This window comes from Sinocyclocheilus grahami, unplaced genomic scaffold (assembly GCF_001515645.1).
Source record: "Sinocyclocheilus grahami isolate Dianchi unplaced genomic scaffold, SAMN03320097.WGS_v1.1 scaffold19.1, whole genome shotgun sequence".
In the NCBI taxonomy this organism is placed as follows: domain Eukaryota; kingdom Metazoa; phylum Chordata; class Actinopteri; order Cypriniformes; family Cyprinidae; genus Sinocyclocheilus; species Sinocyclocheilus grahami.
In genome coordinates, this window is record NW_015505198.1 from 1,016,466 (window position 1) to 1,043,247 (window position 26,782).

General features: G+C 38.0%; 1 protein-coding gene across 1 annotated transcript in view; it reads right to left on the reverse strand.

The window, feature by feature from the left end:
- The window catches only part of obscnb (obscurin, cytoskeletal calmodulin and titin-interacting RhoGEF b), a 67,087-nt gene that overhangs the window by 8,294 nt on the left and 32,011 nt on the right, over positions 1-26,782 (reverse strand). The window contains exons 50-81 of the mRNA XM_016237986.1: positions 23,246-23,512; positions 22,885-23,151; positions 22,318-22,584; positions 21,738-22,004; positions 21,210-21,476; positions 20,690-20,956; positions 20,330-20,596; positions 19,575-19,844; positions 18,677-18,946; positions 18,003-18,281; positions 17,354-17,611; positions 16,864-17,130; positions 16,370-16,642; positions 14,197-14,463; positions 13,465-13,740; positions 11,207-11,545; positions 10,475-10,750; positions 9,902-10,174; positions 9,523-9,813; positions 8,828-9,097; positions 6,162-7,418; positions 5,596-5,877; positions 5,085-5,166; positions 4,788-4,921; positions 4,250-4,447; positions 4,008-4,049; positions 3,758-3,856; positions 3,403-3,621; positions 3,242-3,269; positions 3,098-3,141; positions 2,836-2,937; positions 218-351 (exon numbers count right to left, since the gene is read on the reverse strand). Coding sequence (XP_016093472.1) covers positions 218-351; positions 2,836-2,937; positions 3,098-3,141; positions 3,242-3,269; positions 3,403-3,621; positions 3,758-3,856; positions 4,008-4,049; positions 4,250-4,447; positions 4,788-4,921; positions 5,085-5,166; positions 5,596-5,877; positions 6,162-7,418; positions 8,828-9,097; positions 9,523-9,813; positions 9,902-10,174; positions 10,475-10,750; positions 11,207-11,545; positions 13,465-13,740; positions 14,197-14,463; positions 16,370-16,642; positions 16,864-17,130; positions 17,354-17,611; positions 18,003-18,281; positions 18,677-18,946; positions 19,575-19,844; positions 20,330-20,596; positions 20,690-20,956; positions 21,210-21,476; positions 21,738-22,004; positions 22,318-22,584; positions 22,885-23,151; positions 23,246-23,512 — 8,099 coding nt within the window. The remainder of the gene's footprint in view (positions 1-217; positions 352-2,835; positions 2,938-3,097; positions 3,142-3,241; positions 3,270-3,402; positions 3,622-3,757; positions 3,857-4,007; positions 4,050-4,249; positions 4,448-4,787; positions 4,922-5,084; positions 5,167-5,595; positions 5,878-6,161; positions 7,419-8,827; positions 9,098-9,522; positions 9,814-9,901; positions 10,175-10,474; positions 10,751-11,206; positions 11,546-13,464; positions 13,741-14,196; positions 14,464-16,369; positions 16,643-16,863; positions 17,131-17,353; positions 17,612-18,002; positions 18,282-18,676; positions 18,947-19,574; positions 19,845-20,329; positions 20,597-20,689; positions 20,957-21,209; positions 21,477-21,737; positions 22,005-22,317; positions 22,585-22,884; positions 23,152-23,245; positions 23,513-26,782) is intronic.

The following is a 26,782-nucleotide window of genomic DNA, read 5'->3' on the forward strand; positions in this document are numbered from 1 at the left end:
GATTCATTGAGACAACAGAGCATTTGGATAAGGTGACTTGCCCTCGTCCCTCTTAAGCTCTGGATTCTGCTTTTAAATATCCTTCTGTGAACTGAAGATTAACCAGATGCTTAACTTACCTAAAAAATTCTTATGTGAACAGAATAGCAACACATACATTAGTTACAATATTAAAATGACTTTGCTGATGACACTGAGAATGTGTTATTTCTAATACCTCTCCCCTGGCATCTCCATCATCTGACTCAGATGATGAGTCTGCGATCAGAGATGGAGGGCGTGATCGGCCGTGATATGGAGATGGTGTTTTTGTTTCATCATCGCTGTCAGCTCCTGGGACACGTAATGAAGCTTGAGGCAGACAGGGACCAAAAGGATAGAGGAAGAAAGAGGTATCGTGTCAATTATTTATGGCCACAAAAAATATTTAAGTATCATGCCTGACAGCATGGGCTTTAGCATCACATTTGCATAGGACTTCAATACATTTGCTCAGATTACGGTATTCAGTTAAAAAGTCAGCAGATGCATATTCAGAATGTAATTTGAAAATATAAATCTGGACATGAAATTTGAATGATAATAATAATAATAATAATAATAAATAGCAAAAATAGGTACCCCAAATTTTATATTGTAAGCAAACATTTCTTTTTTTTTGTCAAAAAGAAAAAAAACTATATAGGCTAGTACACTGTACACATCTTTAACATATGTACTTCAGAATGTGGTTTAAATGGTCTTTATTACATAAACTTGATATAGGCCTAATATTAACAACCTTAGCAATGGTGTTTGTGTGGTAATTTAGACATGATATATCTTTACAACAGTTGTTCCCCAACTGCAGCACGCGGACATACGGGGGTCTTAAAAAATAATAATAAAATATAATAATTTTAAGAGTTTATTTCTTTATAAAATTTACATATTTGACATATGCTGCTAGCTGATGTGAGTCGTCAGTGTCACTAAAGTAAGCAGTTTAATGTAACAAACACTACTGCCGTTCGAAGAATCGCCTGCGTACATTTAAATCTCGCGATGACAGATGCTTCCGCTGTGAAAGCCGCCGTTTTTTAAAAAATACCGCGAATTGACTGAACAGACTTTTATTAAGGCTACGGTAACCTCCGTACTAAAACTATCGCAAAAACGTGCATTTGCTTAAAAAAGTAAGACAGCCCGAAAAGATACAAAATGGTGGTAATATGGATTTGCAAATTATCTCTCCAAAATGGATGGTGGGAATGATTTAATGAGGAAAACTGTCCCAGTTTCGATGACCTAAACTAAAGAGAAGGTAAGCAGCAATAATCGTTTGTATTTAGCCTTCAAATGTGTAAGTATCTTCGCTTCCAAGAAGTGTAAATTGGTTTATTACCTGTTAAATGTGATTGTGTTTCAAGGTATTACCATATTTAGGCGAGACAGGGTGGTGGGGGTTCATGATAATAATTTGAATAAGACATTAAGAGTGATGGTAGTTTGAAAAGTTTGGGATCCACTGGATTTAAAATACAGTTTCTAAATAAGAGGTAATCGAATTGTGTTATTTTACAAACTAAGTTAATTCATTCATTGATCATTTTGAGCATATTTTAGAGAATATTCACCAGACAAGCTTTTTCCATTGCTTTTGTAGAAGCAGAGAAATTATGCAAAATATGTTACAAAAAAATGCATGTATTTGACAATGATTTGAGCTCACTACTTGTAAGGTCCACTATCAGTTACTTTTTAATAATCTATGACTCAGAATATAATAACTTATACTGTACTTTATTATATTTCTCCTGTGATTTAACATGCACTATATCATGCTTGTGCAAAAAAAAAATTGTGCCCACACAAACACTAATGTAGGCCTATTGCTCATGCGTTCATCCATTTTCTATACTGAAACAGAGACACCATGAAAGTGTAAAAATGAGACCGTCTGCATCCACTGAATTTCAGAATGTCCAGTTTATTTTGAATTGTGACAAATGGCCCTGATTTTAAAGAACCATGACTTTATTACCACTAGGCAATGCTCGAAGCATTTTTAACATTATTAAAGATCTTAAATTTATGCCTTTTTAAAAAAGGTTGAGAGCCAAAGAAACAAGCAAAGTGATTAACAACAGCATAGCCTCATGGAGAAAAAGTCAAGGTTCTGGTGTGTCACACTGGAGGTTCTGCAGATACATACTGGTTACTTTGGGCCAAGATTTCATCCACTGGAGCACTTGATGGTTCTGTAAGCTGTCTGAACAAATCAATGCTTCAATGAGAATGTGAGTGAATAGAGGGATGAGAGGATGGATGGATAGTTTGATGGATAGACAAAAGAATGGAGTCAGTGAGCTGTGTAGGAATTGAGGGATCCAGAGATACGTATTTTTTGTTTTTATTTTTTTAAATATAAAACAGAAGGGAAGTTAAGGAATCTACACAGAATGTGTTCATTAAAAATTTCCAGAGTATAATTAATTATTTAAAACAGTGAATTTGCAACAGGTGTACTCCATTTCAGTACTTAGTACATCCTGTGGCATAAATTCAAACATCTGAGCACACACTAAACTCATTCAAAAACAGTGCACACTGTTTTGCGTGAATATTAGGATGCATCTGTTGAAAAAGACTACATTAGCAAGATAAATAGTTATTAATAGTGCAAAATGACAAAATTTACAAATCAAGAAGGCTAATTTAATAAAAGTTAGTACAGTATAAATAGTACATATATTTATACATGTTGTAATTCAGTCCGGCAGTGCAGATTCTAAAAATATTTTGCTCTATATTATTGACTGAAAAAAAGCACAAAAAAAAATAGTTTTCTCTTACCTTGAGTAAACCTGGCAGATACCATTTCTGTGATTTGGGTTGTGAGTTTTTGTAAGAACTCCTCTGTACCCACTTCACCCAAGGAAGGTAGTTTGATCTCTCCTGAGATATGATCACAGTAATCATTTGTATTGTTGCAGAGTATTTGACAAATACATAATCATGGCAGTCGCTCACTCTGATATAATCTGACAGTGCATTGATGGTAAACAAAAGTAGTTAAAAAAATAATAAAAATAGAACATCAATATCAAATATTCACCTTTGCCCTCTTCCTCCGGTGGGCTGATAGTAATTCCCAGAACCCTGGAGAAAAAAAAACATTCTAAATCTCTAAAACTTTCAAATGTTTAGATGAATAAAAGTATCTAAACTGACAGCTGTAAGCTTTTATATTTAAACTTACTCTGGCCCCACTTTCTTTTGGTCTGGTGCTGTTGGACAGAAAAGTATGCATGGTGAAAAGACTACACATACAGTACCAGCCAAAATCTTGGTAAAATAATATTTAAAAGTCACATGATTCTGACATCACTACGGTCAATAACTGAACCACGAGTTCCTGACCTGTCTCCACATCCAGTAGGGCTGTGTTGACTGACTGTCCAGCACGGTTGGTGGCGATGCAAGTGTACATGCCGCCATGTTTTTTTTCCACTTCCATGAGGATGAGACTATGTTGACGGCCAGAGCTGGCCACCTTGTAACCTGGTGTGTCTGCCTTTATCCACAGAACATCCTTATCTGACACTTCCTTTAACCAGTTTACAGATGGGGTTGGGGAGCCTTTGGAAGACAGTAACTTAGTTTTACATATTTCACCTTTTGTAATATGCAACTGAACGTTATGCTTGTCTACTTCTCAAAATTGCATCTAAAGTAATTTTCTTGGTATTTAATTTATTGTGGTAACACACCATACCTTCCACTTTGACTGACAGCGTTATACTTGCTCCCTGTTTCACCTTCTTGTTGCTGAACTTCTCCAGGAAGCGTGGTGGCACAAGTGGCACCTTTGAATCTATTTGTGGAAAAACACAAGTGGCATAGCAAATTACATGCATGCATAATCTTTCATATCAATACTTTAAATTTCAAAATGCATTTGCATCTTACATCATGTGGAACAATGATTCATAATCACACGTGCTGTATGCAAGATAGATGCTTACCTCTCATTCGTCCCTGTTCAGGTGCGGGGCGCTCTCCAGGAGCTAATTAGTGAAAGTAAACAAAGAAACAAACAGAAAAACATTTTAGAATTTATTTAGCACATTTAATTTGGAGAACAATTTTACTGTAATTATGATTAATAATTTATTATTTCAACACGCTTCCATTTCCTGTCACAGTCTTACAAAGACCCTATGCAAGCGACATATAAAAAGAGTTAAAGTATCAAAGGAACACTTACCCAGTACATTCAGTCGTGCCGAAGAGTAGGCAGAGCCAGCTATATTGCTAATATATGCTGAGTATTCTCCGGTGTCCTCACGCTTAACATCTAAAATCTCAAGACTGTGCTGATCTCGCTCGGTCGACAGTACAATTCTGCTGGAGGCTTGGAGTGGGGTGCCATCCTTAAACCAGTAAACCCTTGGTGTGGGAAATCCTGCAGAAAGGCATTGAACATGAAATTACGTTTGCCACCCATTTTACATCTGCAAATGCAACAGCTGAAAATTACAGTAGACTTAGATGCAAAACAATGTGCATGTTTATTAGGAATATAAACAAGTTCATAACAAATAGACCAGATACAAAAAAGGATTAAGGACATTAATGTCATCATTATGGTTAGAGCAGCTAGAGTTGAATAGATACAACAGGTGCAGATGCAAAAAAGGAAACACTTGGAATAAATAGTGCATAATTAATCAGAATACAGATGAAATAGAATCTGAATTGAAAGAGAATTTGCATTCATGGGGGGAAAAAAAAACATAGCTGACCTTTGACCCTGACACTCATTTTGGCAATGGGTGCTCCGGGACTGAGGAATAAATCATGTAACTCATCCACAACTTGAGGAAGCTGCTCGTCCTCTGCCACCGACTCAAAAGCCTCTGTGTCCCTGTGCTCTGAGCTAAAAGAGCAACCCAAACACAAGCAGAAGCCAATTTAGAACTAGCATGAAATTTAAATCAGAGGTTTGTTTTGGCAGGATCTGAGCAAAATCAATTTTATCCTTGTAGTACTGACATAAAAACGTCATAAAAATCCCTTTAAATTAAATGACTGAATCTTACCTAGACACATAACCTTTAGCACTGACATAGGAAGATGTCTCTGTGGCATCGGCTGCTGTGTCATAGTCTGAGCTGCAAGACACTTTAAAGATACACAAGACTGAATCAATAATCAAACAACATGAGTCTTTAAGAATAGTATAAAATAAATGTCCAAAAACAAAAATTGTCACCATTTACTAATACTCAATATTCAAATAACAAATGAACAAAAATGAAGAAAACAGATGAAAGGATCTTTAATTAGTTCTCAATATCAAAATACATATAAATATCAAGAGCATTCAATCTTAAGTATGTTGAGAATGTAGGTGCATTTTTAGGCCTTCTAAACACAAACAATAACAATGATAAAACACATGCAGTCACATTCTTACACGTCACAGATGCACCGGTAAAAGAAAGTGCCATCTTTGTTAAAACATTTCAATCTGGAACACCATTTTGCTTTCTTGTATACATTTGTAAGTTTTGGGTTTTGATTAACACTTTCTTTTAACAGTGTACTCACTGTCCACCCTCAGCTCAGCCTTGCTGGAGGCGATGCCACTGTCATTTTCAGCCATGCATCGGTACACGCCCATGTCTGTGGGCAGCACAGCTGTGATGATCAGCTGGTGATGGCCTTCTTGGTCTTCATTGATCATGTAGTGGTCGTTTTCCTCCAACATTTTTCCATCCTTGAACCATCTCACAGTGGGAGGAGGGTTGCCAACAATTACACAGTCAAAACTGACTGGAAACCCATCAGGAACATCTTGGCTACGGAGCTCCGTCAGGAAGACGGGGGCCGCTGGGAGGTTGAAAGGCGATTAAGAGAACAGGGAAGAGCAAACAAAACCGAAAAGAACAAATCATAGCAATTTTTTTTGAGGAGAAATGCTGAACCAGGTGAAAACATGACATGCCATCACTTTAAGATCCAAAACAAGCAAGTCGCAACATTTCTGGTACATTTCAAAAGTGCTGCTCTATAATGACAAACAAAATCCAGCACTGAATCATGCAACTTTATGAAGACCCAAACAACAGCAGCAAAAACATTTATAGTAGAACCACATGGAAGAAGTGTCATACCAGGGGCTCCTGTCATGAAAGCAGGCATCGGTCGGTCCTGAGTTGGGGTTTGGGAGCCATCTTGGGAGAGACCCATCTTTGTGATACGCAGCTCTACCTTAGCACCTGCCACTGCTATGATGGCCATTTCGATTGGCACTCCTTGATAAGTAAACATTTCCTGGAAGCGCTGGGAAGCTACTTGAGCTTCTGCACGATTATCAAAACGGATGTAGATATACTGATCGTCTTCCCGGTAAGACTGTAAGTCCGGTGGCGGTAAATCTCCTTCATCCGCACTAACAAAAGGTTCCTCTTCCACATCTGGAGGGAGGCGAGTACAAAGAAGTCGCCGTAATCGTTTACTTGCTTGCCGTAAAGTCTCATCCATCTCACTCCCTGAGGAGCTCTCAGCTTCGCTATCTGCACTGTAGCCTAGAGTGAGTGGGCGTCGTCCAGAAGATTCCCGCATGGACCCTACAGTGACTTTGCCACTATGGGTGGAAACACCAAACTTATTGGTTACTTCACAAGTATATACACCTGTGTCTTTGGTTGTGGCAGCTGTCACTACTAGAGAACAGGTGCCATCATTGTAGATGTCAATATGGTGGTGCTTGCCATCTGTTAAGGGTTCACCATCTTTCAGCCAGCGAACTTTATCCGGCTTACCCTCCACAATGCACTCAAGATGAATTGTCCCATTGGGCTCCTTAGTTTGATCCTTAAATACTTCTTTGAAGACTGGTCGCATGTCCTTCCTGGCTTTATAACCTTTGAAGGCTGCCTGAATCTTGACAACAGCCTCTTGCAACTCATCCCCTTTCTGAGCTTCCATGAGGGGTTCCACAGATGTCTTTGTAACAGATTGCTCTGTCATCTGGAAGTGCTCATACAGTTTCTTGGAGGCAATAGTCTCAGTGTGACTTTCCACAGTCATAGAGGACTTGCTGCTTTTCTTTAGGTAAGACACCAAGCTTGTTGTCCCACTGAGAGATTCCTCATCAGAACTTGTATAGAGATTAGGCTCCCCTGTGATCTTGGGAGTTGGTTCAACAGGTCTCACTTCCCTTTCAGGTAATTTTCCTTCTTTGCTCTGGGCTTTTTCTTTTCCATCTTCTTCTGGCAACTCTGAAATTGAATCTAATGTGGGTTCCCGACTCATTCTCCTCTTCTTGGCCACTGCATCCCATAGAGCATGTAAATCTCCCTCAGAAGCAGCCTCAGACGGCAGTTTGGGCTGGCTGCCCACATCCTGAGAAAGTGTTGTGTCATCTCCTGTAATCAGGAAGCCATCATAAATCAGTCTTACTCATGCATATGATAACATTTTTATGTTGGAAAAATTATATTAAATATATCAACAATCTATCTTTGCAACAGCAATTTGACTGCAATTAAACTCAGGTAATTTGTGAATAATACACAAATTCAAATAAAGTTTATCACTGAAACAAACGGAAGTAAAAAAAAAAAAAAAAGTGAAAAATAGAGGAGCTAAAAACATGAAAAGACACTGAAATGTAATGTAACGGTTGTAGTAACATTTACAAATATTTAGTACTTGTTGCAGAAAACACTATTTTGACATTGCAGTCTTATTGAAGTTGGAATGAGACAGGAAAATATATTTGGAGACTTGATCTCATAATGAAGAAAATCATGAAATGGCAAAGTTCCAAACACTATGACCAAGACACACACAAATGATTATTTCCACATATGTGACCCTGGACCACAAAACCAGTCATAAGGGTCAATTTTTTAAATTGAGATTTATACACCATCTCAAAGCTGAATAAATAAGCTTTCCATTGATGTATGTGGTTTGTACATAGGACAATATATTGTATTGTCAATATATATGTAGTTATGTGTGTGTATATATATATATATATATATATACAGTGGGTACGGAAAGTATTCAGACCCCCTTAAATTTTTCACTCTTTGTTATATTGCAGCCATTTGCAAAAATCATTTAAGTTAATTTTTTTCCTCATTAATGTACACACAGCACTCCATATTGACAGAAAAACACAGAATTGTTTTTGCAGATTTATTAAAAAAGAAAAACTGAAATATCACATGGTCCTAAGTATTGCTGTGACACTCATATATTTAACTCAGGTGCTGTCCATTTCTTCTGATCATCCTTGAGATAGTTCTACACCTTCATTTGAGTCCAGCTGTGTTTGATTATACTGATTGGACTTGATTAGGAAAGCCACACACCTGTCTATATATAAGATTTAAGGGTGTCTGAATACTTTCCGTACCCACTGTGTGTATATATATATACACACAATATACAGTTTGTACATTGTACTTAGGACAATATTTGGCTGAGATACAACTATTTGAAAATCTGGAATCTGAGGGTGCAAAAAAATCGAAATATTGAGAAAATCGCCTTTAAAGTTGTCCAAATGAAGTTCTTACCAATGCATATTACTAATCAAAAATTAAGTTTTCATATATTTACAGTAGGAAATTTACAAAATATCTTTATGGAACATGATCTTTACTTAATGTTCTAATAATTTTGACCCATACAATGTATTTTTGGCTATTGCTACAAATATACCCCAGCGACTTAAGACTGGTTTTGTGGTGCAGGGTCACATATGAGGTTGACAAAAAACAACAATAGTAAGTTAGATGTGAGGTTAAGCAAAGTAAAGTACCTTCGAGGTTAAGGTTGATTGAAGTCTTTGCCTCTTCTGAGGCTACACAATAATAGACACCCTGATCTGTAGACTGGAAATCCTTTATGAGCAAAACTTGGCTCTTTCCTTCTGTTACCATTTGGTACTTGACCCCAACATCTATCTCTCTGTTGTCCTTTAGCCATGTGACTGACTTGCTCTCTGTAGAAAGTTCACACTCCAAACGAACCATCTTTCCTTTTTGGATCTTAGAGCTGCTTAACATTTTGGTCATGGTCACTTGTGCATCTGAAGATCCAAGGTTCATTCAACAGTTGAAGAAATGTAGCAAGAATTCAACAAGAACAAATACAAAACACAACAAATACAAAATACACTTGTTTAGAGTATAGTGTTCTACTACTACTGTAGCATCTAGGGTAAAGTTCTTCACTTCTGGTCCTAGAGAGCCACTTTCCTTCTGAGTTTAGTTCCAGTTGTAATTAAAGTTTTTGGGTTTATTTTAAAGCTATAGCCAGGTGTGTTGGAGCACAGTTGAAACTAAACTCTGCAAGAAAGTAGCTCTCCAGGACCAGGAGTGAGGAACCCCAAACTACCGCAGAATAGCAAGCCTTCTATATGGACTTATGGAGGCAGTTTGGTTAGATGAAAAAACAATGTACTCTATAAGGTTGCTTTCAACAAATTGGTTATTTCAGCAAGTATCCACTTACCAAGTGTCACAGTTTGAGGCAGCTGGACAGGCTCTCCAATACCAGCACGGTTGATGGCTGCCACTCTGAACCTGTAACCTTCCCCCGGTATGAGGTTTTCAACCAGAAATTCAGTGTTGCATACTGGTTCTGAGTGGCAGGGCAGCCAGAGGACACTGTCCACTAGACGCATTTCCACACGGTAACCAATGATTGGGCTTCCTCCATCACTTAGGGGCGTGAACCAAGATAAGGTGACGAACGTTGGACCTTTAATAACCAGCTCTGGGTCTTCAGGGGGATCAGGCACAGCTATAAATAACCAGATAAAATGAAAAAAAAATGTTATAAGCATAATAGCAGAAATTATAATGAATGAGGCACAAATGAAGACCCTTACATATTGTGATGAGTTTGGCAATTGATAAGGCATCCCGGGCTGCAAATGTGATTTCCTGTGTGGGCTGAGCCTGGGCTTTTTTCAAAATTAGGCTGTAGGAAGAGCCACTGGCTCTCATGGCCCATTGATCATTACATTTTAGCTCAACACCATTTGCATACCAAGTCACTTCACTCTCAGGCACAGCTTCATTCAAAACACAAGTGAACTCAACTTGTTCTCCTGCAATGGCGGTCTTATCTTCCAAAGGCTTGACCACCTCCAGTTGCCAAGCTGTACAGAACAAATCCATAACATTTAAATACATTTACATTTATGCATTTAGCATCATATTTAATATATTATAAAACGGGAGCATGAAACTACAGCATAATAGTAAATAAATAAAGCTATACTATATATAAGATAGAAAATTAACTGCATCATTATTCAAAATATAGACATGACCTATAAAACTAGAGCAGTCAGTCATTTTATTTTTCTTTAATAAAATATGATGTAATACCTTACATCATCTGATGTAATACCATACATCTATCTAAATTTAATGCTAATACTACAGAAATGACGTACCTTTGACAGACAGAAGAGCAGTAGTTGATGAAGTGCCAGCTTGGAATGTAACCCTTGTGTTTTCACAAGGATGCAAGTTCTTTAAAAGCAGAAGATGGCGTCTGCCACTCTCAAAGGAAACAATCTCCACGTTTGCGGACTCCTTTACAGGCTTGCCATCGATTAACCACTGGCAGTCTTTGTTTACAGGACAAGACAAGGAGCATTCAAAAAGTGCTTCCCCGCCATTAATGGTCTCCACATTACTCAGCTCTTGAAGAATGTCAATTGGTTTAGCTGTAAGAGAGAGACAATGCCTGAAAAAACACTGGCTTTATACACGCCAAAACAAGTCCCTGTAGTACTCAATGACTTTGACTGGCCTTGAATTAAAAATAACTTCTGAACTAACAGTTACTGAATCCTGCACAATCACACTCAATTAAAATTTCTTCCAACATTTCACTAGCATATACAGTAGCATCCAGCATTGAGTAGCGTAAGAAGCATGATGGTTACTGCATAGCCAGCCAGATGATGATGATGTTGCTAAAAACAGCAATTTTTGGAGTAAAGAAAAAGTACAAAAAATCCCAGTATTCCAGTAAAACTCTTTGTGGTAAGCCCTTACTTGTGCAACTTACAACTTAATATTTCTCAAAGTCTTTGCGAATCTTAAAATGAGTCTTTGTGATGATCCAGCTTTGAGTTATGGATGACACACAGATTCTCTTCGCCTACAGGTGTGCTCACCTTGCACCCTGAGATGTGCCACAACAGAGGTTCCTTCTGCCTCACAGGAGTACATCCCCCCATCCTGGGGCTCCACACAGCTAATGTACAACCGCGCAACAGTCCAGTCCTGTTCCACTATCACCCTGCGACCGTCTGCTTGCACAGGTATGCTGTTTTGCTTCCATACGGCCTTGACTGGCCGGGAGTACTGACAGATGAACTCTGCAGGCTGGTTTTCTGCTACATGTTGGTCCTCCATGGCACTGACCACCTCCACATTGGGATCTATAGAGGGTTGGTGGTGGGGATAAGTAATATTCACAAGACCCCAGTGCACTTTGAAGTAGAGTTCTTCACCTCAAGCCTCTTTCAGGTTTTGGGTGGTATTTAATGCAAAACTAAAATATACAGTAAGCCTGGTACTTTATTCAGTTTAAAACAACAGCCTTTACAAACTCATAATCTAAGTCAGTGCTGTAGCTGTTTCTTTTTCTTTCACATTGAAATGTACATGGTAAGTGTAACATCTTTTTTTGCTTCTCTACTCCAAACTGACCAAGGACATGGTCAATTACAACCAACACATGCCTAGTTGCAGTGTCAAGTCAAACTAAGGCCAATTAATAGAAAAAGTACATGCAACACAAACAAACAATGAAGACTGATGAGTGTACAATTATCTGATTTAGAGTGCATCCAAAACCATTATTGTTTGCTCTTTGAATTTTTGGGCAAAAGGTTGCTTGCACAATTTCACTTAGATGCTTTGGTGAATCCACTAGGGCTTTCAGTTTTATATATTAATTTTACCTCAAGCAGATTAACAAACTGAAATTAATAAAATGTAAAATGGATAGCTGGAGAAGTGATAGGCTGTATGTCAAATAATATGCAAAAAACAGACAAACAATATATTGACTTCTACAGACACTTTTTTGTGATAAAATCTTGTTTTTGAATTTAAATAATCTGAATGATTAATTTAGGACTTTTTTAGGACTATTTTTAACATGATTAATTGAGATTAATTAATATGAATATCATGCTTTTTTTATTAGGGATGCACGATATATCGGCCACCATATCGGTATCGGCCCATATCGGCTAATTTTTTCTGTTATCGGTATCGGCCTGATAAGAAAATTTGGCCGATATCTTAAAGCCGATAAATAATGCATTATTTCCTTCAGAGACACTTCAGATGCGCGCTGTTCGTTTGCAGCCTTTTGTGCAATTGTACATTGTAATATTGTGTTTATTTGATGTATATCTGATTTATCTCATATAGAATGCGATTGGTTAAGTTAAAAGAGCGCTTCAGTTTACCAGTGATCATCTTTAGCTCAGCACACGCAGCCCAAACAGCAGTGCACAACATTAATAACTATGATTGGGAATGTCGTGTATATAACATTCTAATGAGAACATTATTATAATAAAACGTTGGGAATTCTTTGGGTTTAGTTGCCGTGTTTCAGCGCGTTGTTATGGGAAGAGCGCATCCACAACAGGATCACACATTCTGACTATAGCATGCAATAACTGCGTCATTTTGTACATATATAAGTTGTAATATTATGTTTATGTTGTATTAATATTAATCTCAGGATGCATTTCCTTGAGTTAAATAAGCTGCCAGCAAAACGCTTCAGTTTACCATGTTCATTCAGCTCTTCAGCTTCAGCACGCGCAGCTCAACGGCTGCTATTTAAAACAGTGGTATTAATTTGTTACTTTTTCAAAATCATTGATACATTATTAATAACAACAACCACTTGTATTGTTCTCTTATTATTTTCATCAACAATATGGTTTAGTAATTAAAATCATTTAATTATTGTCCGTGCAGAGGCTATTCCGTTTTATTGATCTATGGCGCATTCATTTTGATTCTTTACAAGTGTAATGATGTCCAGTGACTTGTTTGCATTATTTATGCATTATTTTATTTATTTGTAAGACTTTTTTATGACTAAATTTGGTAATGGGAGAGTAAAAATATTTTTAAAACGTACACCGTTCAAACTAGGCTGCTTATGTTGAAGTGTTTGGGATGTGGCTTTTAATGATGAGACCTTTTTTGTAATCAGGCTCTCAAAAAGTATATAACAATTTGGATATAGATTTATCGGCCAACATATCGGTTATCGGCTTTCAAAAATAAAGAATAGTCATTTTATTTTTCTTTAATAAAATATGATGTAATACCTTACATCATCTGATGTAATACCATACATCTATCTAAATTTAATGCTAATACTACAGAAATGACGTACCTTTGACAGACAGAAGAGCAGTAGTTGATGAAGTGCCAGCTTGGAATGTAACCCTTGTGTTTTCACAAGGATGCAAGTTCTTTAAAAGCAGAAGATGGCGTCTGCCACTCTCAAAGGAAACAATCTCCACGTTTGCGGACTCCTTTACAGGCTTGCCATCGATTAACCACTGGCAGTCTTTGTTTACAGGACAAGACAAGGAGCATTCAAAAAGTGCTTCCCCGCCATTAATGGTCTCCACATTACTCAGCTCTTGAAGAATGTCAATTGGTTTAGCTGTAAGAGAGAGACAATGCCTGAAAAAACACTGGCTTTATACACGCCAAAACAAGTCCCTGTAGTACTCAATGACTTTGACTGGCCTTGAATTAAAAATAACTTCTGAACTAACAGTTACTGAATCCTGCACAATCACACTCAATTAAAATTTCTTCCAACATTTCACTAGCATATACAGTAGCATCCAGCATTGAGTAGCGTAAGAAGCATGATGGTTACTGCATAGCCAGCCAGATGATGATGATGTTGCTAAAAACAGCAATTTTTGGAGTAAAGAAAAAGTACAAAAAATCCCAGTATTCCAGTAAAACTCTTTGTGGTAAGCCCTTACTTGTGCAACTTACAACTTAATATTTCTCAAAGTCTTTGCGAATCTTAAAATGAGTCTTTGTGATGATCCAGCTTTGAGTTATGGATGACACACAGATTCTCTTCGCCTACAGGTGTGCTCACCTTGCACCCTGAGATGTGCCACAACAGAGGTTCCTTCTGCCTCACAGGAGTACATCCCCCCATCCTGGGGCTCCACACAGCTAATGTACAACCGCGCAACAGTCCAGTCCTGTTCCACTATCACCCTGCGACCGTCTGCTTGCACAGGTATGCTGTTTTGCTTCCATACGGCCTTGACTGGCCGGGAGTACTGACAGATGAACTCTGCAGGCTGGTTTTCTGCTACATGTTGGTCCTCCATGGCACTGACCACCTCCACATTGGGATCTATAGAGGGTTGGTGGTGGGGATAAGTAATATTCACAAGACCCCAGTGCACTTTGAAGTAGAGTTCTTCACCTCAAGCCTCTTTCAGGTTTTGGGTGGTATTTAATGCAAAACTAAAATATACAGTAAGCCTGGTACTTTATTCAGTTTAAAACAACAGCCTTTACAAACTCATAATCTAAGTCAGTGCTGTAGCTGTTTCTTTTTCTTTCACATTGAAATGTACATGGTAAGTGTAACATCTTTTTTTGCTTCTCTACTCCAAACTGACCAAGGACATGGTCAATTACAACCAACACATGCCTAGTTGCAGTGTCAAGTCAAACTAAGGCCAATTAATAGAAAAAGTACATGCAACACAAACAAACAATGAAGACTGATGAGTGTACAATTATCTGATTTAGAGTGCATCCAAAACCATTATTGTTTGCTCTTTGAATTTTTGGGCAAAAGGTTGCTTGCACAATTTCACTTAGATGCTTTGGTGAATCCACTAGGGCTTTCAGTTTTATATATTAATTTTACCTCAAGCAGATTAACAAACTGAAATTAATAAAATGTAAAATGGATAGCTGGAGAAGTGATAGGCTGTATGTCAAATAATATGCAAAAAACAGACAAACAATATATTGACTTCTACAGACACTTTTTTGTGATAAAATCTTGTTTTTGAATTTAAATAATCTGAATGATTAATTTAGGACTTTTTTAGGACTATTTTTAACATGATTAATTGAGATTAATTAATATGAATATCATGCTTTTTTTATTAGGGATGCACGATATATCGGCCACCATATCGGTATCGGCCCATATCGGCTAATTTTTTCTGTTATCGGTATCGGCCTGATAAGAAAATTTGGCCGATATCTTAAAGCCGATAAATAATGCATTATTTCCTTCAGAGACACTTCAGATGCGCGCTGTTCGTTTGCAGCCTTTTGTGCAATTGTACATTGTAATATTGTGTTTATTTGATGTATATCTGATTTATCTCATATAGAATGCGTTGGGTTAAGTTAAAAGAGCGCTTCAGTTTACCAGTGATCATCTTTAGCTCAGCACACGCAGCTCAAACAGCAGTGCACAACATTAATAACTATGATTGGGAATGTCGTGTATATAACATTCTAATGAGAACATTATTATAATAAAACATTGTGAATTCTTTGGGTTTAGGGAAGGGCCAGTAAAACAATTCTGGGCATGTAAAAATCTGAACCCCTGGCCTGACTGTGCCAGTAGTAAAAATCTTTGTATTGAGCCCTGCTCCATATACAAGCTTAAAATCAGTGTGCTAATTTAATAATTAGTATGCCAATTTTGTAAGTAATTAGCAAGCCGTGATACTGCAACCAAATCCAATTTTAGGTTAGAAATACATGGCACATGGACTACATGCATCCATGAATTTTCATTAAAATGTTTTTTTTTTCAACCCATCTTACTGTATACTTTTGCCTAACAGTAAAGGGTCTAACAAAAAGATTCAATTCTAGGCATGGGTAACCCTAAAAGAGAATAAAGTAAATAAAATCCTGTTCTGTCAGGATTGCATTTTTGAGCACTTAACCAAAGGACTCTCCAGGGTAGTCTGTGCAAAGACACTTTAAATTTAGAGTATTATTAATATGGATAAGTAATTCAGTAATATGAGTATACAAGTCTGAAGAACACAAACAGTACTAAACTACTTCAAGGACAGATTAAGACACAATTCAAGATTTATGGTCTAACTGTAGCTGTTAAAAAGAGGTCAAGGCAACCTAAATGCTTCACAGAATGAGTAACCAACTTTTAGATTTAGGAAATTCATGGACACAGTATTAGTCCAGTGCTATTCAAAATTTTAAGCTTCTACATTTCTGTGCTGCCAAGTACTGCCAAGCACCACTGCATTTGGTACCTTTCACTAACAGCTTGGCGGAGGACGTCAGGCCACCTGTTTTGAAAAGGACTGTACCCGAATCATTGGGAGAAAGGTTCCTTAGGGTTAGAGTGTGGACATGGACTTCACCCACACTTATTTCACTGAAGGTACTGTTCTCCAAACGAGTGCCGTCTAGCCACCACTGAACTCTGCCTTTGGCATGGCGAGAGAGCTGGCAGGAGAAAATTGCCTGTTCGCCCACAAACACATCTGTATTCTTTATACCCGACACTATGAGAACCTCAGCCTCTGCAGAGACCAGACACAGAAACCCTTAGATAACCAGTGTCTAAAAACACTCATACATAGAGGATGCTTCAAAAACATAATGTGAATCTTATGAGGACGTAATGACAAAAAGCTACAGATTTGAAATAACCTCCAGCCCCAGAAAAATCTGTTTGCTCTACAACAGAAATTTTTATAACTAAAATATAGATTGCAAATGATTTAACAATGCTATTTGATACCTTGCACAGTGACTGATGCTGTGGTCAACTGGTCTCCAGCATCACAAGTGTAGTAGCCATTGTCCTCTGGTTCCAGATCATGGACATTGAGCTCCAGCACACACCCTTCCTTTTTCATCTCAAATTTCTTACTGGGTTGGAGCACCACTCCACCCTTTCTCCACTCTACACTTTTAACCGGCTTAGAAAGCTCACAGCGCAAGGTGATACTATCTCCCTCTATTGCATTCTGGTTGTCTAACTCCTTCCGGAAATATGCAGGTTGACCTGATGATGGATAAGAAAAGAAGTTAAAAGAATGTAAATGTCAATTTTAAACAGCTGCTGATATCTATGAGGGTATCAAAATCTTCTTTGTTCCACAAGAGAGGCAGTTATAAAGAAAAGAAAACCAGAACGGGTCTTCTTGAAACCCATTTGTGTTCACTTTATCTTCAGTCAAGTTGATAAAATGAAAACAAAAAAGTCACAGGCCAACAAACCCGTTTACCTTTAACAGTAAGGGTGGCACAGCTTTCTGCATCTTTGGTTTTGCATGTATACAACCCGGCATCTCCTTCCTCCACTCTAAGGATGCGGAGCTGATGGACGGCTCTATCCTTGTAGAGCAGATACCGCCCCCCTGCCTTTATCATCGCTTCATCTTTGTACCAGGTGACAGAGGCCTCAGGGTCGGAAGTCATGCAGGACAGTGTGACTGTTTGACCCTCTTTGGTAGTTAAGTCCAGAGGCTTCTCTAAGAATACGACTATGGACAGGAGAAACCCAAACCCAAGTGCTGTCACATCATAATGTCTGCCTGAAGACTCTGAAACTTAGACACTTGAAGCAATTGAACATATACTGTGGTACATTAAAAGAGCTTTACTGAGTGAGAAACTTCTGTTTTATCAGTTATGGGCAGGAAATAGACAAAAGACTATGTCATAACCAAAAATGTATGAAAAATCATCTCTTTCTCAAAAAAACGAACAAAAAAAAACACGTTTGGAGTGTAGCTGTAGAATAGCCAAAGCAAATGGAAAAGCAGCTGGAAGCCTTTTGTTATAATTACGCAAAATGAGTGCAGCTACTACCTAATGACAGACAGATGATTGCTTGCCAACAATGAATGCTGTTAGCCATAATGTGTCTTTTACCTTTGGGTTTCTCCTGCACCAACAAGTAGGCGACGCTCTTCTCAGGGCCAACCACAAAGGCTACATCACCTGAGTCATCGGGTGTGACCATTTTCAGCACTAGGCTGTGTTCCCTCCCTCGGCAGCTGATTTGATTCAAGTCATTGTTTTGAAGGTGGTTGGAGGCGAGCCACCACTCAACATTCGTAACCCCTGTATGAGACACCTCACACTGGAAGATAGCATCCTCGCCCGTTATCACAGTCACATCCTTTAATTCTCTTGTGATTTTTACACATTCTGGGAATGGATGGAAGGAATGTGATGAAAGGGACGATTGAGGATCTTCCGAAAAGTAAAGAGAGGTAAATATCCCACTACTGACTATCTACTAGAAGTGACTTAGAATGTGAGAGGATGTATTAGTCCTCCAAACAGTGTAGTTTTTAATGAAAGCTTGGGATTTTGTTGTGACATTAAAGTTAAATCCTAGAATTGAGGAGAGCATCATGCGATCTTAGTTCACAGATATTTGATTTACATACTACTTGGATCATGCCTTAGTGGCAATCTAAAACATAAAAGCTACTCGATGTATTCATTATTTGAAATGCTAATACTAATATGTACTTTTGCTTCTGCAGGGAAACAATGTAAAATGGAGCCCATCTCTAAAGAAGAATGAAGATTGTTACCTTTGACAGTCAATGTAGCTTTGCTTTGTTTGTCTCCTGCTTCACATATGTACTCGCCACCATCATCCACTGATAGCTTATGGATTTCCAAGGTTTGGATTGTGCCATCCCTCTTTATGGAATACTTTTTTCCATCAGATAGGACCTGAGTACCCTTCTTCCAGGTCACACTGGCATCAGGTATTGAAGTTTCACAACATAATGAGGCACTGCCTCCCTCTGTGACTTCCTGGCTTGTTAACTCCTTCACAAATGACAGCACAGGGACTGCTGTTGGGAAACAGCAATACACAGAACACATTCTAAGATACGTGCAAACCCCAAACCTGCATATTCGAAGATGGCAACAAAGAGATGGCAACAAATTGTCTTAGTAGTTTCTAAACGCATCCAGGGACAAGATAAGCCTAACCTTGGAATGCTTGAATCAGAAATCATGAAACTTTTTGCAGGACTTCTATTATAGATAAAATTAATCACTGATGAGAAAAAAGGAACATAGAATAGTCAACCTTCTAAATGTAATATCCAAACAAATAAAGCTCTGCATACTACCAAGCAATGGACAATAAATATTTGGCAAGCGAAAACAAAACAGATAACATACATGCATGAAATGTTTTGCTTTCATTGTGGTGTATATAAAGAGGCTGGTCACATGTCATTTTTTTGCAATATGATGCATTAAAGCATGCATCAATGTGGAATGTTTTGAATATGATGCATTAAAGCATGCATCAATATGGAATGTTTTGAATATTTATGGATACAGAATGATCATACACACACAAATACTAAACACATGCAGTAAACAGTGCATGTGTTCGAAACTCACTGAGAATTAAATGAAGGTGTGAAATAAAACAAACTACTATTTAGAAAAATTCTTTAGTTTTACCTCTGACTGTAAGACAAGCAAAAGAAGTGTGTGCACCCACATGGAAGGACACTGTGCCTGAGTCTTTCTGGGTGACACTTCTTAGTGTAAGCATGTGCCTTTTGCCGTCCATTCCGATTTCATTCATCTCATTGTTCTGTAGTGGAACATCTTGTAGCGTCCACTGAACAATGAGTGCATTGTCATGAGAGACGAGGCATTCGAAATGAACGTCCTCGCCTTCATTGACAATGCAGCTCTTCAAGCCAGTTAAGATCGTGATTTCAGGTTCTGAAAGCAAAAGCAGGTTTCATTTTGTCTGAAGTAGTCAACAGATCAAAAAATAGATAAACTTCCACAGTATCAATTTAACATCCACTATAAGCTAAGCCTTTGAAGAAAATCCACAGCAGTTGTAAGACAGAAATAGCAACCCTGGTATAAAAATAAATGTTAAACTACAAGGGTAAGGTTTATAATGTTATGTCAGGTGCAAAAAACTATTGTACTTAAATAATCTAGCAAAATGAAATGGGAGTGCATTGGAGAAAGGTTGTGCAAGTTTTAATGAAATTTAAAGTGCAAAACCACGTGCACAGAGAAGGTGCTGAAGGTGATCTGGGATCAAGTATTTGAATCTATAGCAATCTCAAGCATACCATAAGAGAGGATGATGGCATAATACTTAGGATTGTATGGAGTAGATGCGTGATCATCAAAAGAGGATGATCAGGTAAAGTTAGGAGGGATGAGAACTTTTACAAGGTGATTCATACCCTTCACAGTGAGTTTGGCAGATGTCCGATCATGTTCTGTTTCACAGCAGTACTCTCCAGCGTCTCCTTCTTGCAGCTTGTAAATGATAAGCTCATCAACAGCCCCATCTTGCTTCAGCTGATATTTGTGGCTTGCTTCTATTACACTCTTGTCTTTCCTCCAGATGACTTTGGCTCCAGCTTTGTCAAGTTCACATCGAAACACTGCATTTTCTCCAGCTTCACTTTCCAAATCTTTCAGAGATGATTTGAAAAGAACTGGCAGTGCTGCAAAAGGTGAGTAAACAAGTGTTTCAAGGTCATCATGAAGAAACTGCTTCAAATGATACAGGAAAGAAAGACTGTTCAATCCAAGCCTACCCTTAACTTTCAGATATGCAATGCTTTGGCGTTCTCCAGTGTCACAAATATAGTCACCAGAGTCCTCATGTTCAAGGTCATGTATGACCAGTTGGGCACGGTGGCCAGCTTGCTTTAATTCATATTTAGCACTGGGGCATAGGCCAATTTCACCCTTGCGCCACTCAACTGGAATGTCTGCTTTGGAAAGCTCACACTGGAAGCTGATGCTCTCTCCCTCAACAGCTGCCTGGTTCTTTAGTGCTTGTGTGAAAATGGCTGGAAGTGCTGCCAATGCAAAGAGTGGTATAAGATGCAAGAGATTAAAGATTTTCCAGACAAGTAAGACCCGAAAGGCAACAGTTCAAACAAATATTATAGTACACCAACAGGATACAATAAAATGTATTCCTTTAGATTTATCTTCATAATAAGCTTTGGAAGAATTTATACTTCACAAACACAGGATAAATGTGGCAATGCAGTTCAAAGATGGATTAGAATAATGGAAAAATTCAAGAAGTAATTGTTCTTCTCCTACCATTAACCTTGACATTGGCTGTGGTAATGCTGTCTCCGCAATCACAAGCATAGTCTCCAGCATCTTCAGGTTTGACATCAGTGATCTTCAGCTCAACAGTAGAGCCAACTTGCCTGATGAGGTACTTTCCTCCAGAATGGATCACCTGCATCCCTTTCCTCCAAACAACAGGAACTCCACGTTTGGAGAGCTCACACTGGAAGATGATGCTTTCTCCTTCAATAGCTGTCTGTTTTTTTAGCTCTTGTGTGAAGGTGGCTGGAAGAGCTGACAATTCAAAGAGTGGTATGAGATGCCAGAGATTTAGTTCCGTACATAAAGATGACGTAAATAAATATTTTTCAGATAAGTAAGATCAAGATGATACAAATGCAAACAATGGTTACAATTAAGTCTTTTTTTGGCCTTAACTTCATATTAAACTGGAGAATCATTTGCACTTCACAACCAAGGAATGCATGTGACAATGCATTTCAAAGATGGATTAGAATGATGGAAACATTCATGAAGATAATGGTCTTCTCCTACCGTTAACCTTGACGTTGGCAGTTGTCATGCTGTCTCCGCAACCACAAACATAATCTCCAGCATCTTCAGGTTTGACATCAGTGATCTTCAGCTCAACATTAGAGCCAACTTGCTTGATGAGGTACTTTCCTCCAGGATGGATCACCTGTGTTCCTTTCCTCCAAATCACAGGAACTTCGGGTTTTGAGACTTCACAGCGCAAAGTGACACTATCTCCTTCCTGAATTTCTTGGTTCTGTAGCTCATGTTTGAAGACCACTGGCAATGCTGAGGAATCAGGCAAAGTTGTTGAACCAGGAACAGGATCTTGTGAGATTAAGTTTGCATCAAAAACATTCTTTCTACTGATAGATGTAAAACATTCTTCTACAATGGCTTAACTTATATTTTTACCACCTTCTAAGATGTTTAACCAAAACAACCACCATGATACAAATGGCAAAACTATAAACTAGACAAATAACTTGGTACACTAGAATAGCCAATATACAGCACTATACACTACCCTACACTAAACGAAGACATTATTAATGAAGCTTCTTCATTGTTGAAGACGGTTCAAATAAAAGATGAGTCCTACCATTGACTTTGATGTTAGCAGTGCAGATGTTATCTACACAATCACAAACATAATCTCCAGCGTCTTCAGGTTTAACATCAGTGATCTTCAGCTCAACAGTAGAGCTAACTTGCTTGATGATGTACTTTTCTCCAGAACTGATGACCTCTGTTCCTTTTCTCCAAACCACAGGAACTCCAGGTTTTGAGAGTTCACAGCGCAAAGTAACACTCTCCCCTTCTTGAAGCTCTTGGTTCTGTAGCTCACGCTTGAAGACCACCGGTAATGCTGAGGAATTAGGAAAATATGTTGAACCAGAAACGGGATCTTGTGAGATTTCTACTTTGCCTAAAAGAATCTTCCACTGATAGATGTAAAACATTCTTCTGAAATGGCTTAACTTATAATTTTACCACCTTGTGAGATTTTAAGTGAAAACAACCACCATGATGCAAATGGAAAAACTATAAACTAGACAAACAGCGTATTACACTAGACTAGCCCATACACCGCACTACACCCTAACTTAAATGAAGACATTATTAAACTTCATTGTTGTAGAGGGTTAAAATAAAAGGTGAGTCCTACCATTGACTTTGATACTAGCGGTGCTGATGTTGTCTCCGCAATCACAAACATAGTCTCCAGCATCTTCAGGTTTGACATCAGTGATCGTCAGCTCAACAGTAGAGCAAACTTTTTTGATGATGTACTTTCCTCCAGAACTGATCACCTCTGTTCCTTTTCTCCAAACCACAGGAACTCCAGGTTTTGAGACTTCACAGTGCAAAGTAATTCTTTCCCCCTCTTGAACCTGTTGGTTCTGCAGCTCTTGCCTGAAGACAACTGGTAATGCTGAGGAATCAGGCAAAGTTGTTGAACCAGGAAAATCTTGTGAGATTAATTTGTCATTAAGTTTTTGAGGGTTCAAATAAAAGCTCAGTCCTACCATTGACTTTGATGTTAGCAGTGGTGATGTTGTCTCCACAATCACAAGCATAGTCTCCAGTATCTTCAGGTTTAACATCAATGATCTTCAACTCAACCGTAGTCCCAATTTGTCTGATGATGTACTTTCCACCAGAATGGATCACCTGTGTTCCTTTCCTCCAAATCACAGGAACTCCAGGTTTTGAGAGTTCACAGCGCAGAATAACAGTGCCACCTTCATCACATGCTTGGTTTAGCAGTACTTCCGTAAACTGAATTGGGTGAGCTGTTGAGGCAGGCACTTGTTGAGTATACAAGGTCAATTTGTACACTATTCTGTAATAACACAGAATGTGTACAGGCAAAACATCTTAGCTTTATAATATTACTTTCTAAATATTAAACCCAAGTCAGGAAAGTTCACTATAAATACACTATAAAACTACAAACCCGATTCTAAAAAAGTTGGGACACTGTACAAATTGTGAGAAACACTTCTCAGGTTCACATAGCCATTTAAAGAAATCCAGTTTGTATGTTTCAAAAATAAACATAAAAAATATCAACATCAAGACTGGTGACATGTGTTGAAAATATTCAAGATACAAAAACAATGCCTGAATCAGTTTCCATCCATAAACAGTATGGCAGAATTAAGACTTATAAAGAATATATTTTTGGATGATTTCATACAGCTAAAAACTGCATGAAAAGTGTTACATTTAGAGATACAAATCAAACTAAAATTAAAAATTATGAAAGACCAGCCTGCAATGGTAAAGAACAGTCTACAGCAGTGTTTCCCAACCTTTCTTTAGTCGTGGCACCCTTTGGAAAGTTTAACAAATTTGTGGCACCCTACAAAATTAATTTTGTCACAATATTTGAATTTCTAACTTCGATATGATACTTTGAAAAGTATAGATATTCAGTACAGCAGGGAAGAACTACAGAATATACTGTCATACAGATATTTTTAATATTATAAAAAAAAAATTGTCCATCAATGGTGGCAATCAGTAGGCTAATTTCTGATGAAAAGACCAATTTATATGACAGATTTTAATGTAGGCTTTTATTCATATGTAAACATTGTGAGCTAGCTAGTTATAATGGTAATTAAACAAAGTTTTGCTCATTGTATTTTTGATTTTACAGTTAGGTAATTTTGTTGCAGTAGCACGAGATAGCTTGATTTAAAATTTTGAATTGAATAAAAAATGACAAGGAGGCAAAGCAGTTAATAATAAAATAAGAACAAATAAAGAAATTACTAATGATAGCACAAATAAAAAATAACGATAGGCCTACAAATGAAATAAATTGCTTTTTAGTTTTTCAGGTAGGTCTAACACACAGTTAGAGATTTTTTTTTTTTATTAGGAGATTATTATTTTTTTTTTACCAATTATCCAAATAATGTTTAATCCTAGAAAGCTATTATTATCAGAGGACACGTGAGCATAACGGTTAGCAGATCAATAAATGAGAGGGCAGCGTTACCAAAGTTGCCCATTTACCACACCTTATTACAGCACAGTAGGGCTATTGCAAACAGAAACAATATTGTATTACATAGATGTTTCCTGTCAGCTCGATTTTTGAGTGGACTTTGCTGTTCCGATGAGCATGAACGGTATATGAGCGACTGAGCGGAGCACACACACGCATAGAGCATAGAGGGATAATACGCAGAGCGTCACACCACGTGAAAGTGAATCCTGAGCGGTGAACTAATTTTCGGCAGCCAGAATTTCAGTGCATCTCTAATTATTGGCGACATCAGAAATTGATATTATATAATGGCTGCTTTTTTGAACATTTTAGCCATTTAAAAATATTAAAAAAGGATTTTTTACATGGCACCCCTGCTCTCGACAGACGGCACCCCGGTTGGAAAACACTGGTCTACAGAATAACATACAGACAAATGTGTGGGAGCAGAGTGAATGGCTCCTGACTAAACTAAAAACAGGTTTAAAAAATCACCTCTAGAAACATTTGAATTAAAATGCCAATAGTCTAGACTTTTCTGAAAAATCAAAGCAAGAGGACACAACTAATGTTTTTAAACCAGCTACTTTCACTAAACCAAGTACACAAACAGATGAATATCATCTGAGATAAGCTAAACTCTTCTCTACAACCATCATCCACTCCTGCCCTCTTCACCTTTGTTCATTGCAAGTACAATGTGGGAAACGGATAACACTCTAGAGTCAACCATTTAAAATAAATATTCACCATGTGTGACTAGAACAAGCTGTGGTGCAGGTAAAGTCGAAGGAGAAAAATGCATCAATAGCCATTGATTTTCAAGTGATAGAATATAAGTAAAACAAAAATAAAACAAAATCAGATTAGCAACATGTGCTTCACTTTTACTTATGCAAAGACATTTTTTAAAACATAAAAGATGAACTGCTATTTTGCTTAAGTTTGTCTGGTAATAAAAGTAGGAGCAACAGTTCTGAAAATGTAAAAAAAAAAAAAGAATGCTTAGACAGAATATCCGAAGGATTTTTGATGCACGGGCGAGAAGCTTAAATGCTTGTCAACAAAATAAAGACACACCACAGCAAAGAGTGCTCAAAACACTATCATAATGCAAAAGCGACTGTGTGTGGCCACATGCTGTTCCATTCAAAAGAACGCATTACTGAACATTTTGACTGGGATTCACTTTTCCATTAGCACATAAACGTGCTGCACGACAGGCAGGAAATAGACATCAGTTTCATACCACTGAGCTCTGACTGTTTCTCTTTCTTCTGCTTCTGGAAGTCTGATTCAAGGGCAGCAGAAGGACGGAGGAACTTTAGAGCTGTGACAAAATACACATTCATGTAAACTGCAACCCTTGGCCAAAACTGTAAGGATCTTAGAACGAAAATAGCAACGCCTGTGTCAGCCATGTTGGACAATAGTGGCAAATACAAAACAAGCAGACATCCTTATTTTACAGAAGCATTCATGCATGTGAATGTAGCAGAGTGAGGTATAGACCCAGTATGATTGGCTGGCGTTACCCAAACAGGTGAACCTATCAGTGTTCATACTTTATCATGGTTGGGTAAGTTTCATGAGCCAATTAGTGCCTGTGTGCTTATAAAAGGGGGAGTGTTTGGTTGCTTGGGATGCATCATCCTTGGTACCGCCCCTTTGTGACATGTGGTGCTTTGAGTGCTAGCAGTTGGGTTATCCTCCTGTCTGTCATGTGCTGGCTGTTAGCCAGTTTTCAGATATGGGCCTGCAAGTAGCTGTAATCCTGCGTGGTGAGCGACCATGTGTATTGCATCATTGCACTGTTTTCTTGCAGGATTGATTGCACATCCAGGGGTTTCTAACGATCTTAATTGACGCATAATGAACCTCAAGTAACTGACTGCACTTCTGCTCCGCTCTACTCAGTTTTGTTCTGTCTGGAATTCGTCTAGGTCCGTCTGTTATATTTTGTTTTGTATTGTTTTGTGTGATGATTTAGGTGGAAGGGGTTGGCCATGGTACCTTGTACTGCGTGTCCACATGGAGTGCTGTGTTTAATATTACTGATTTT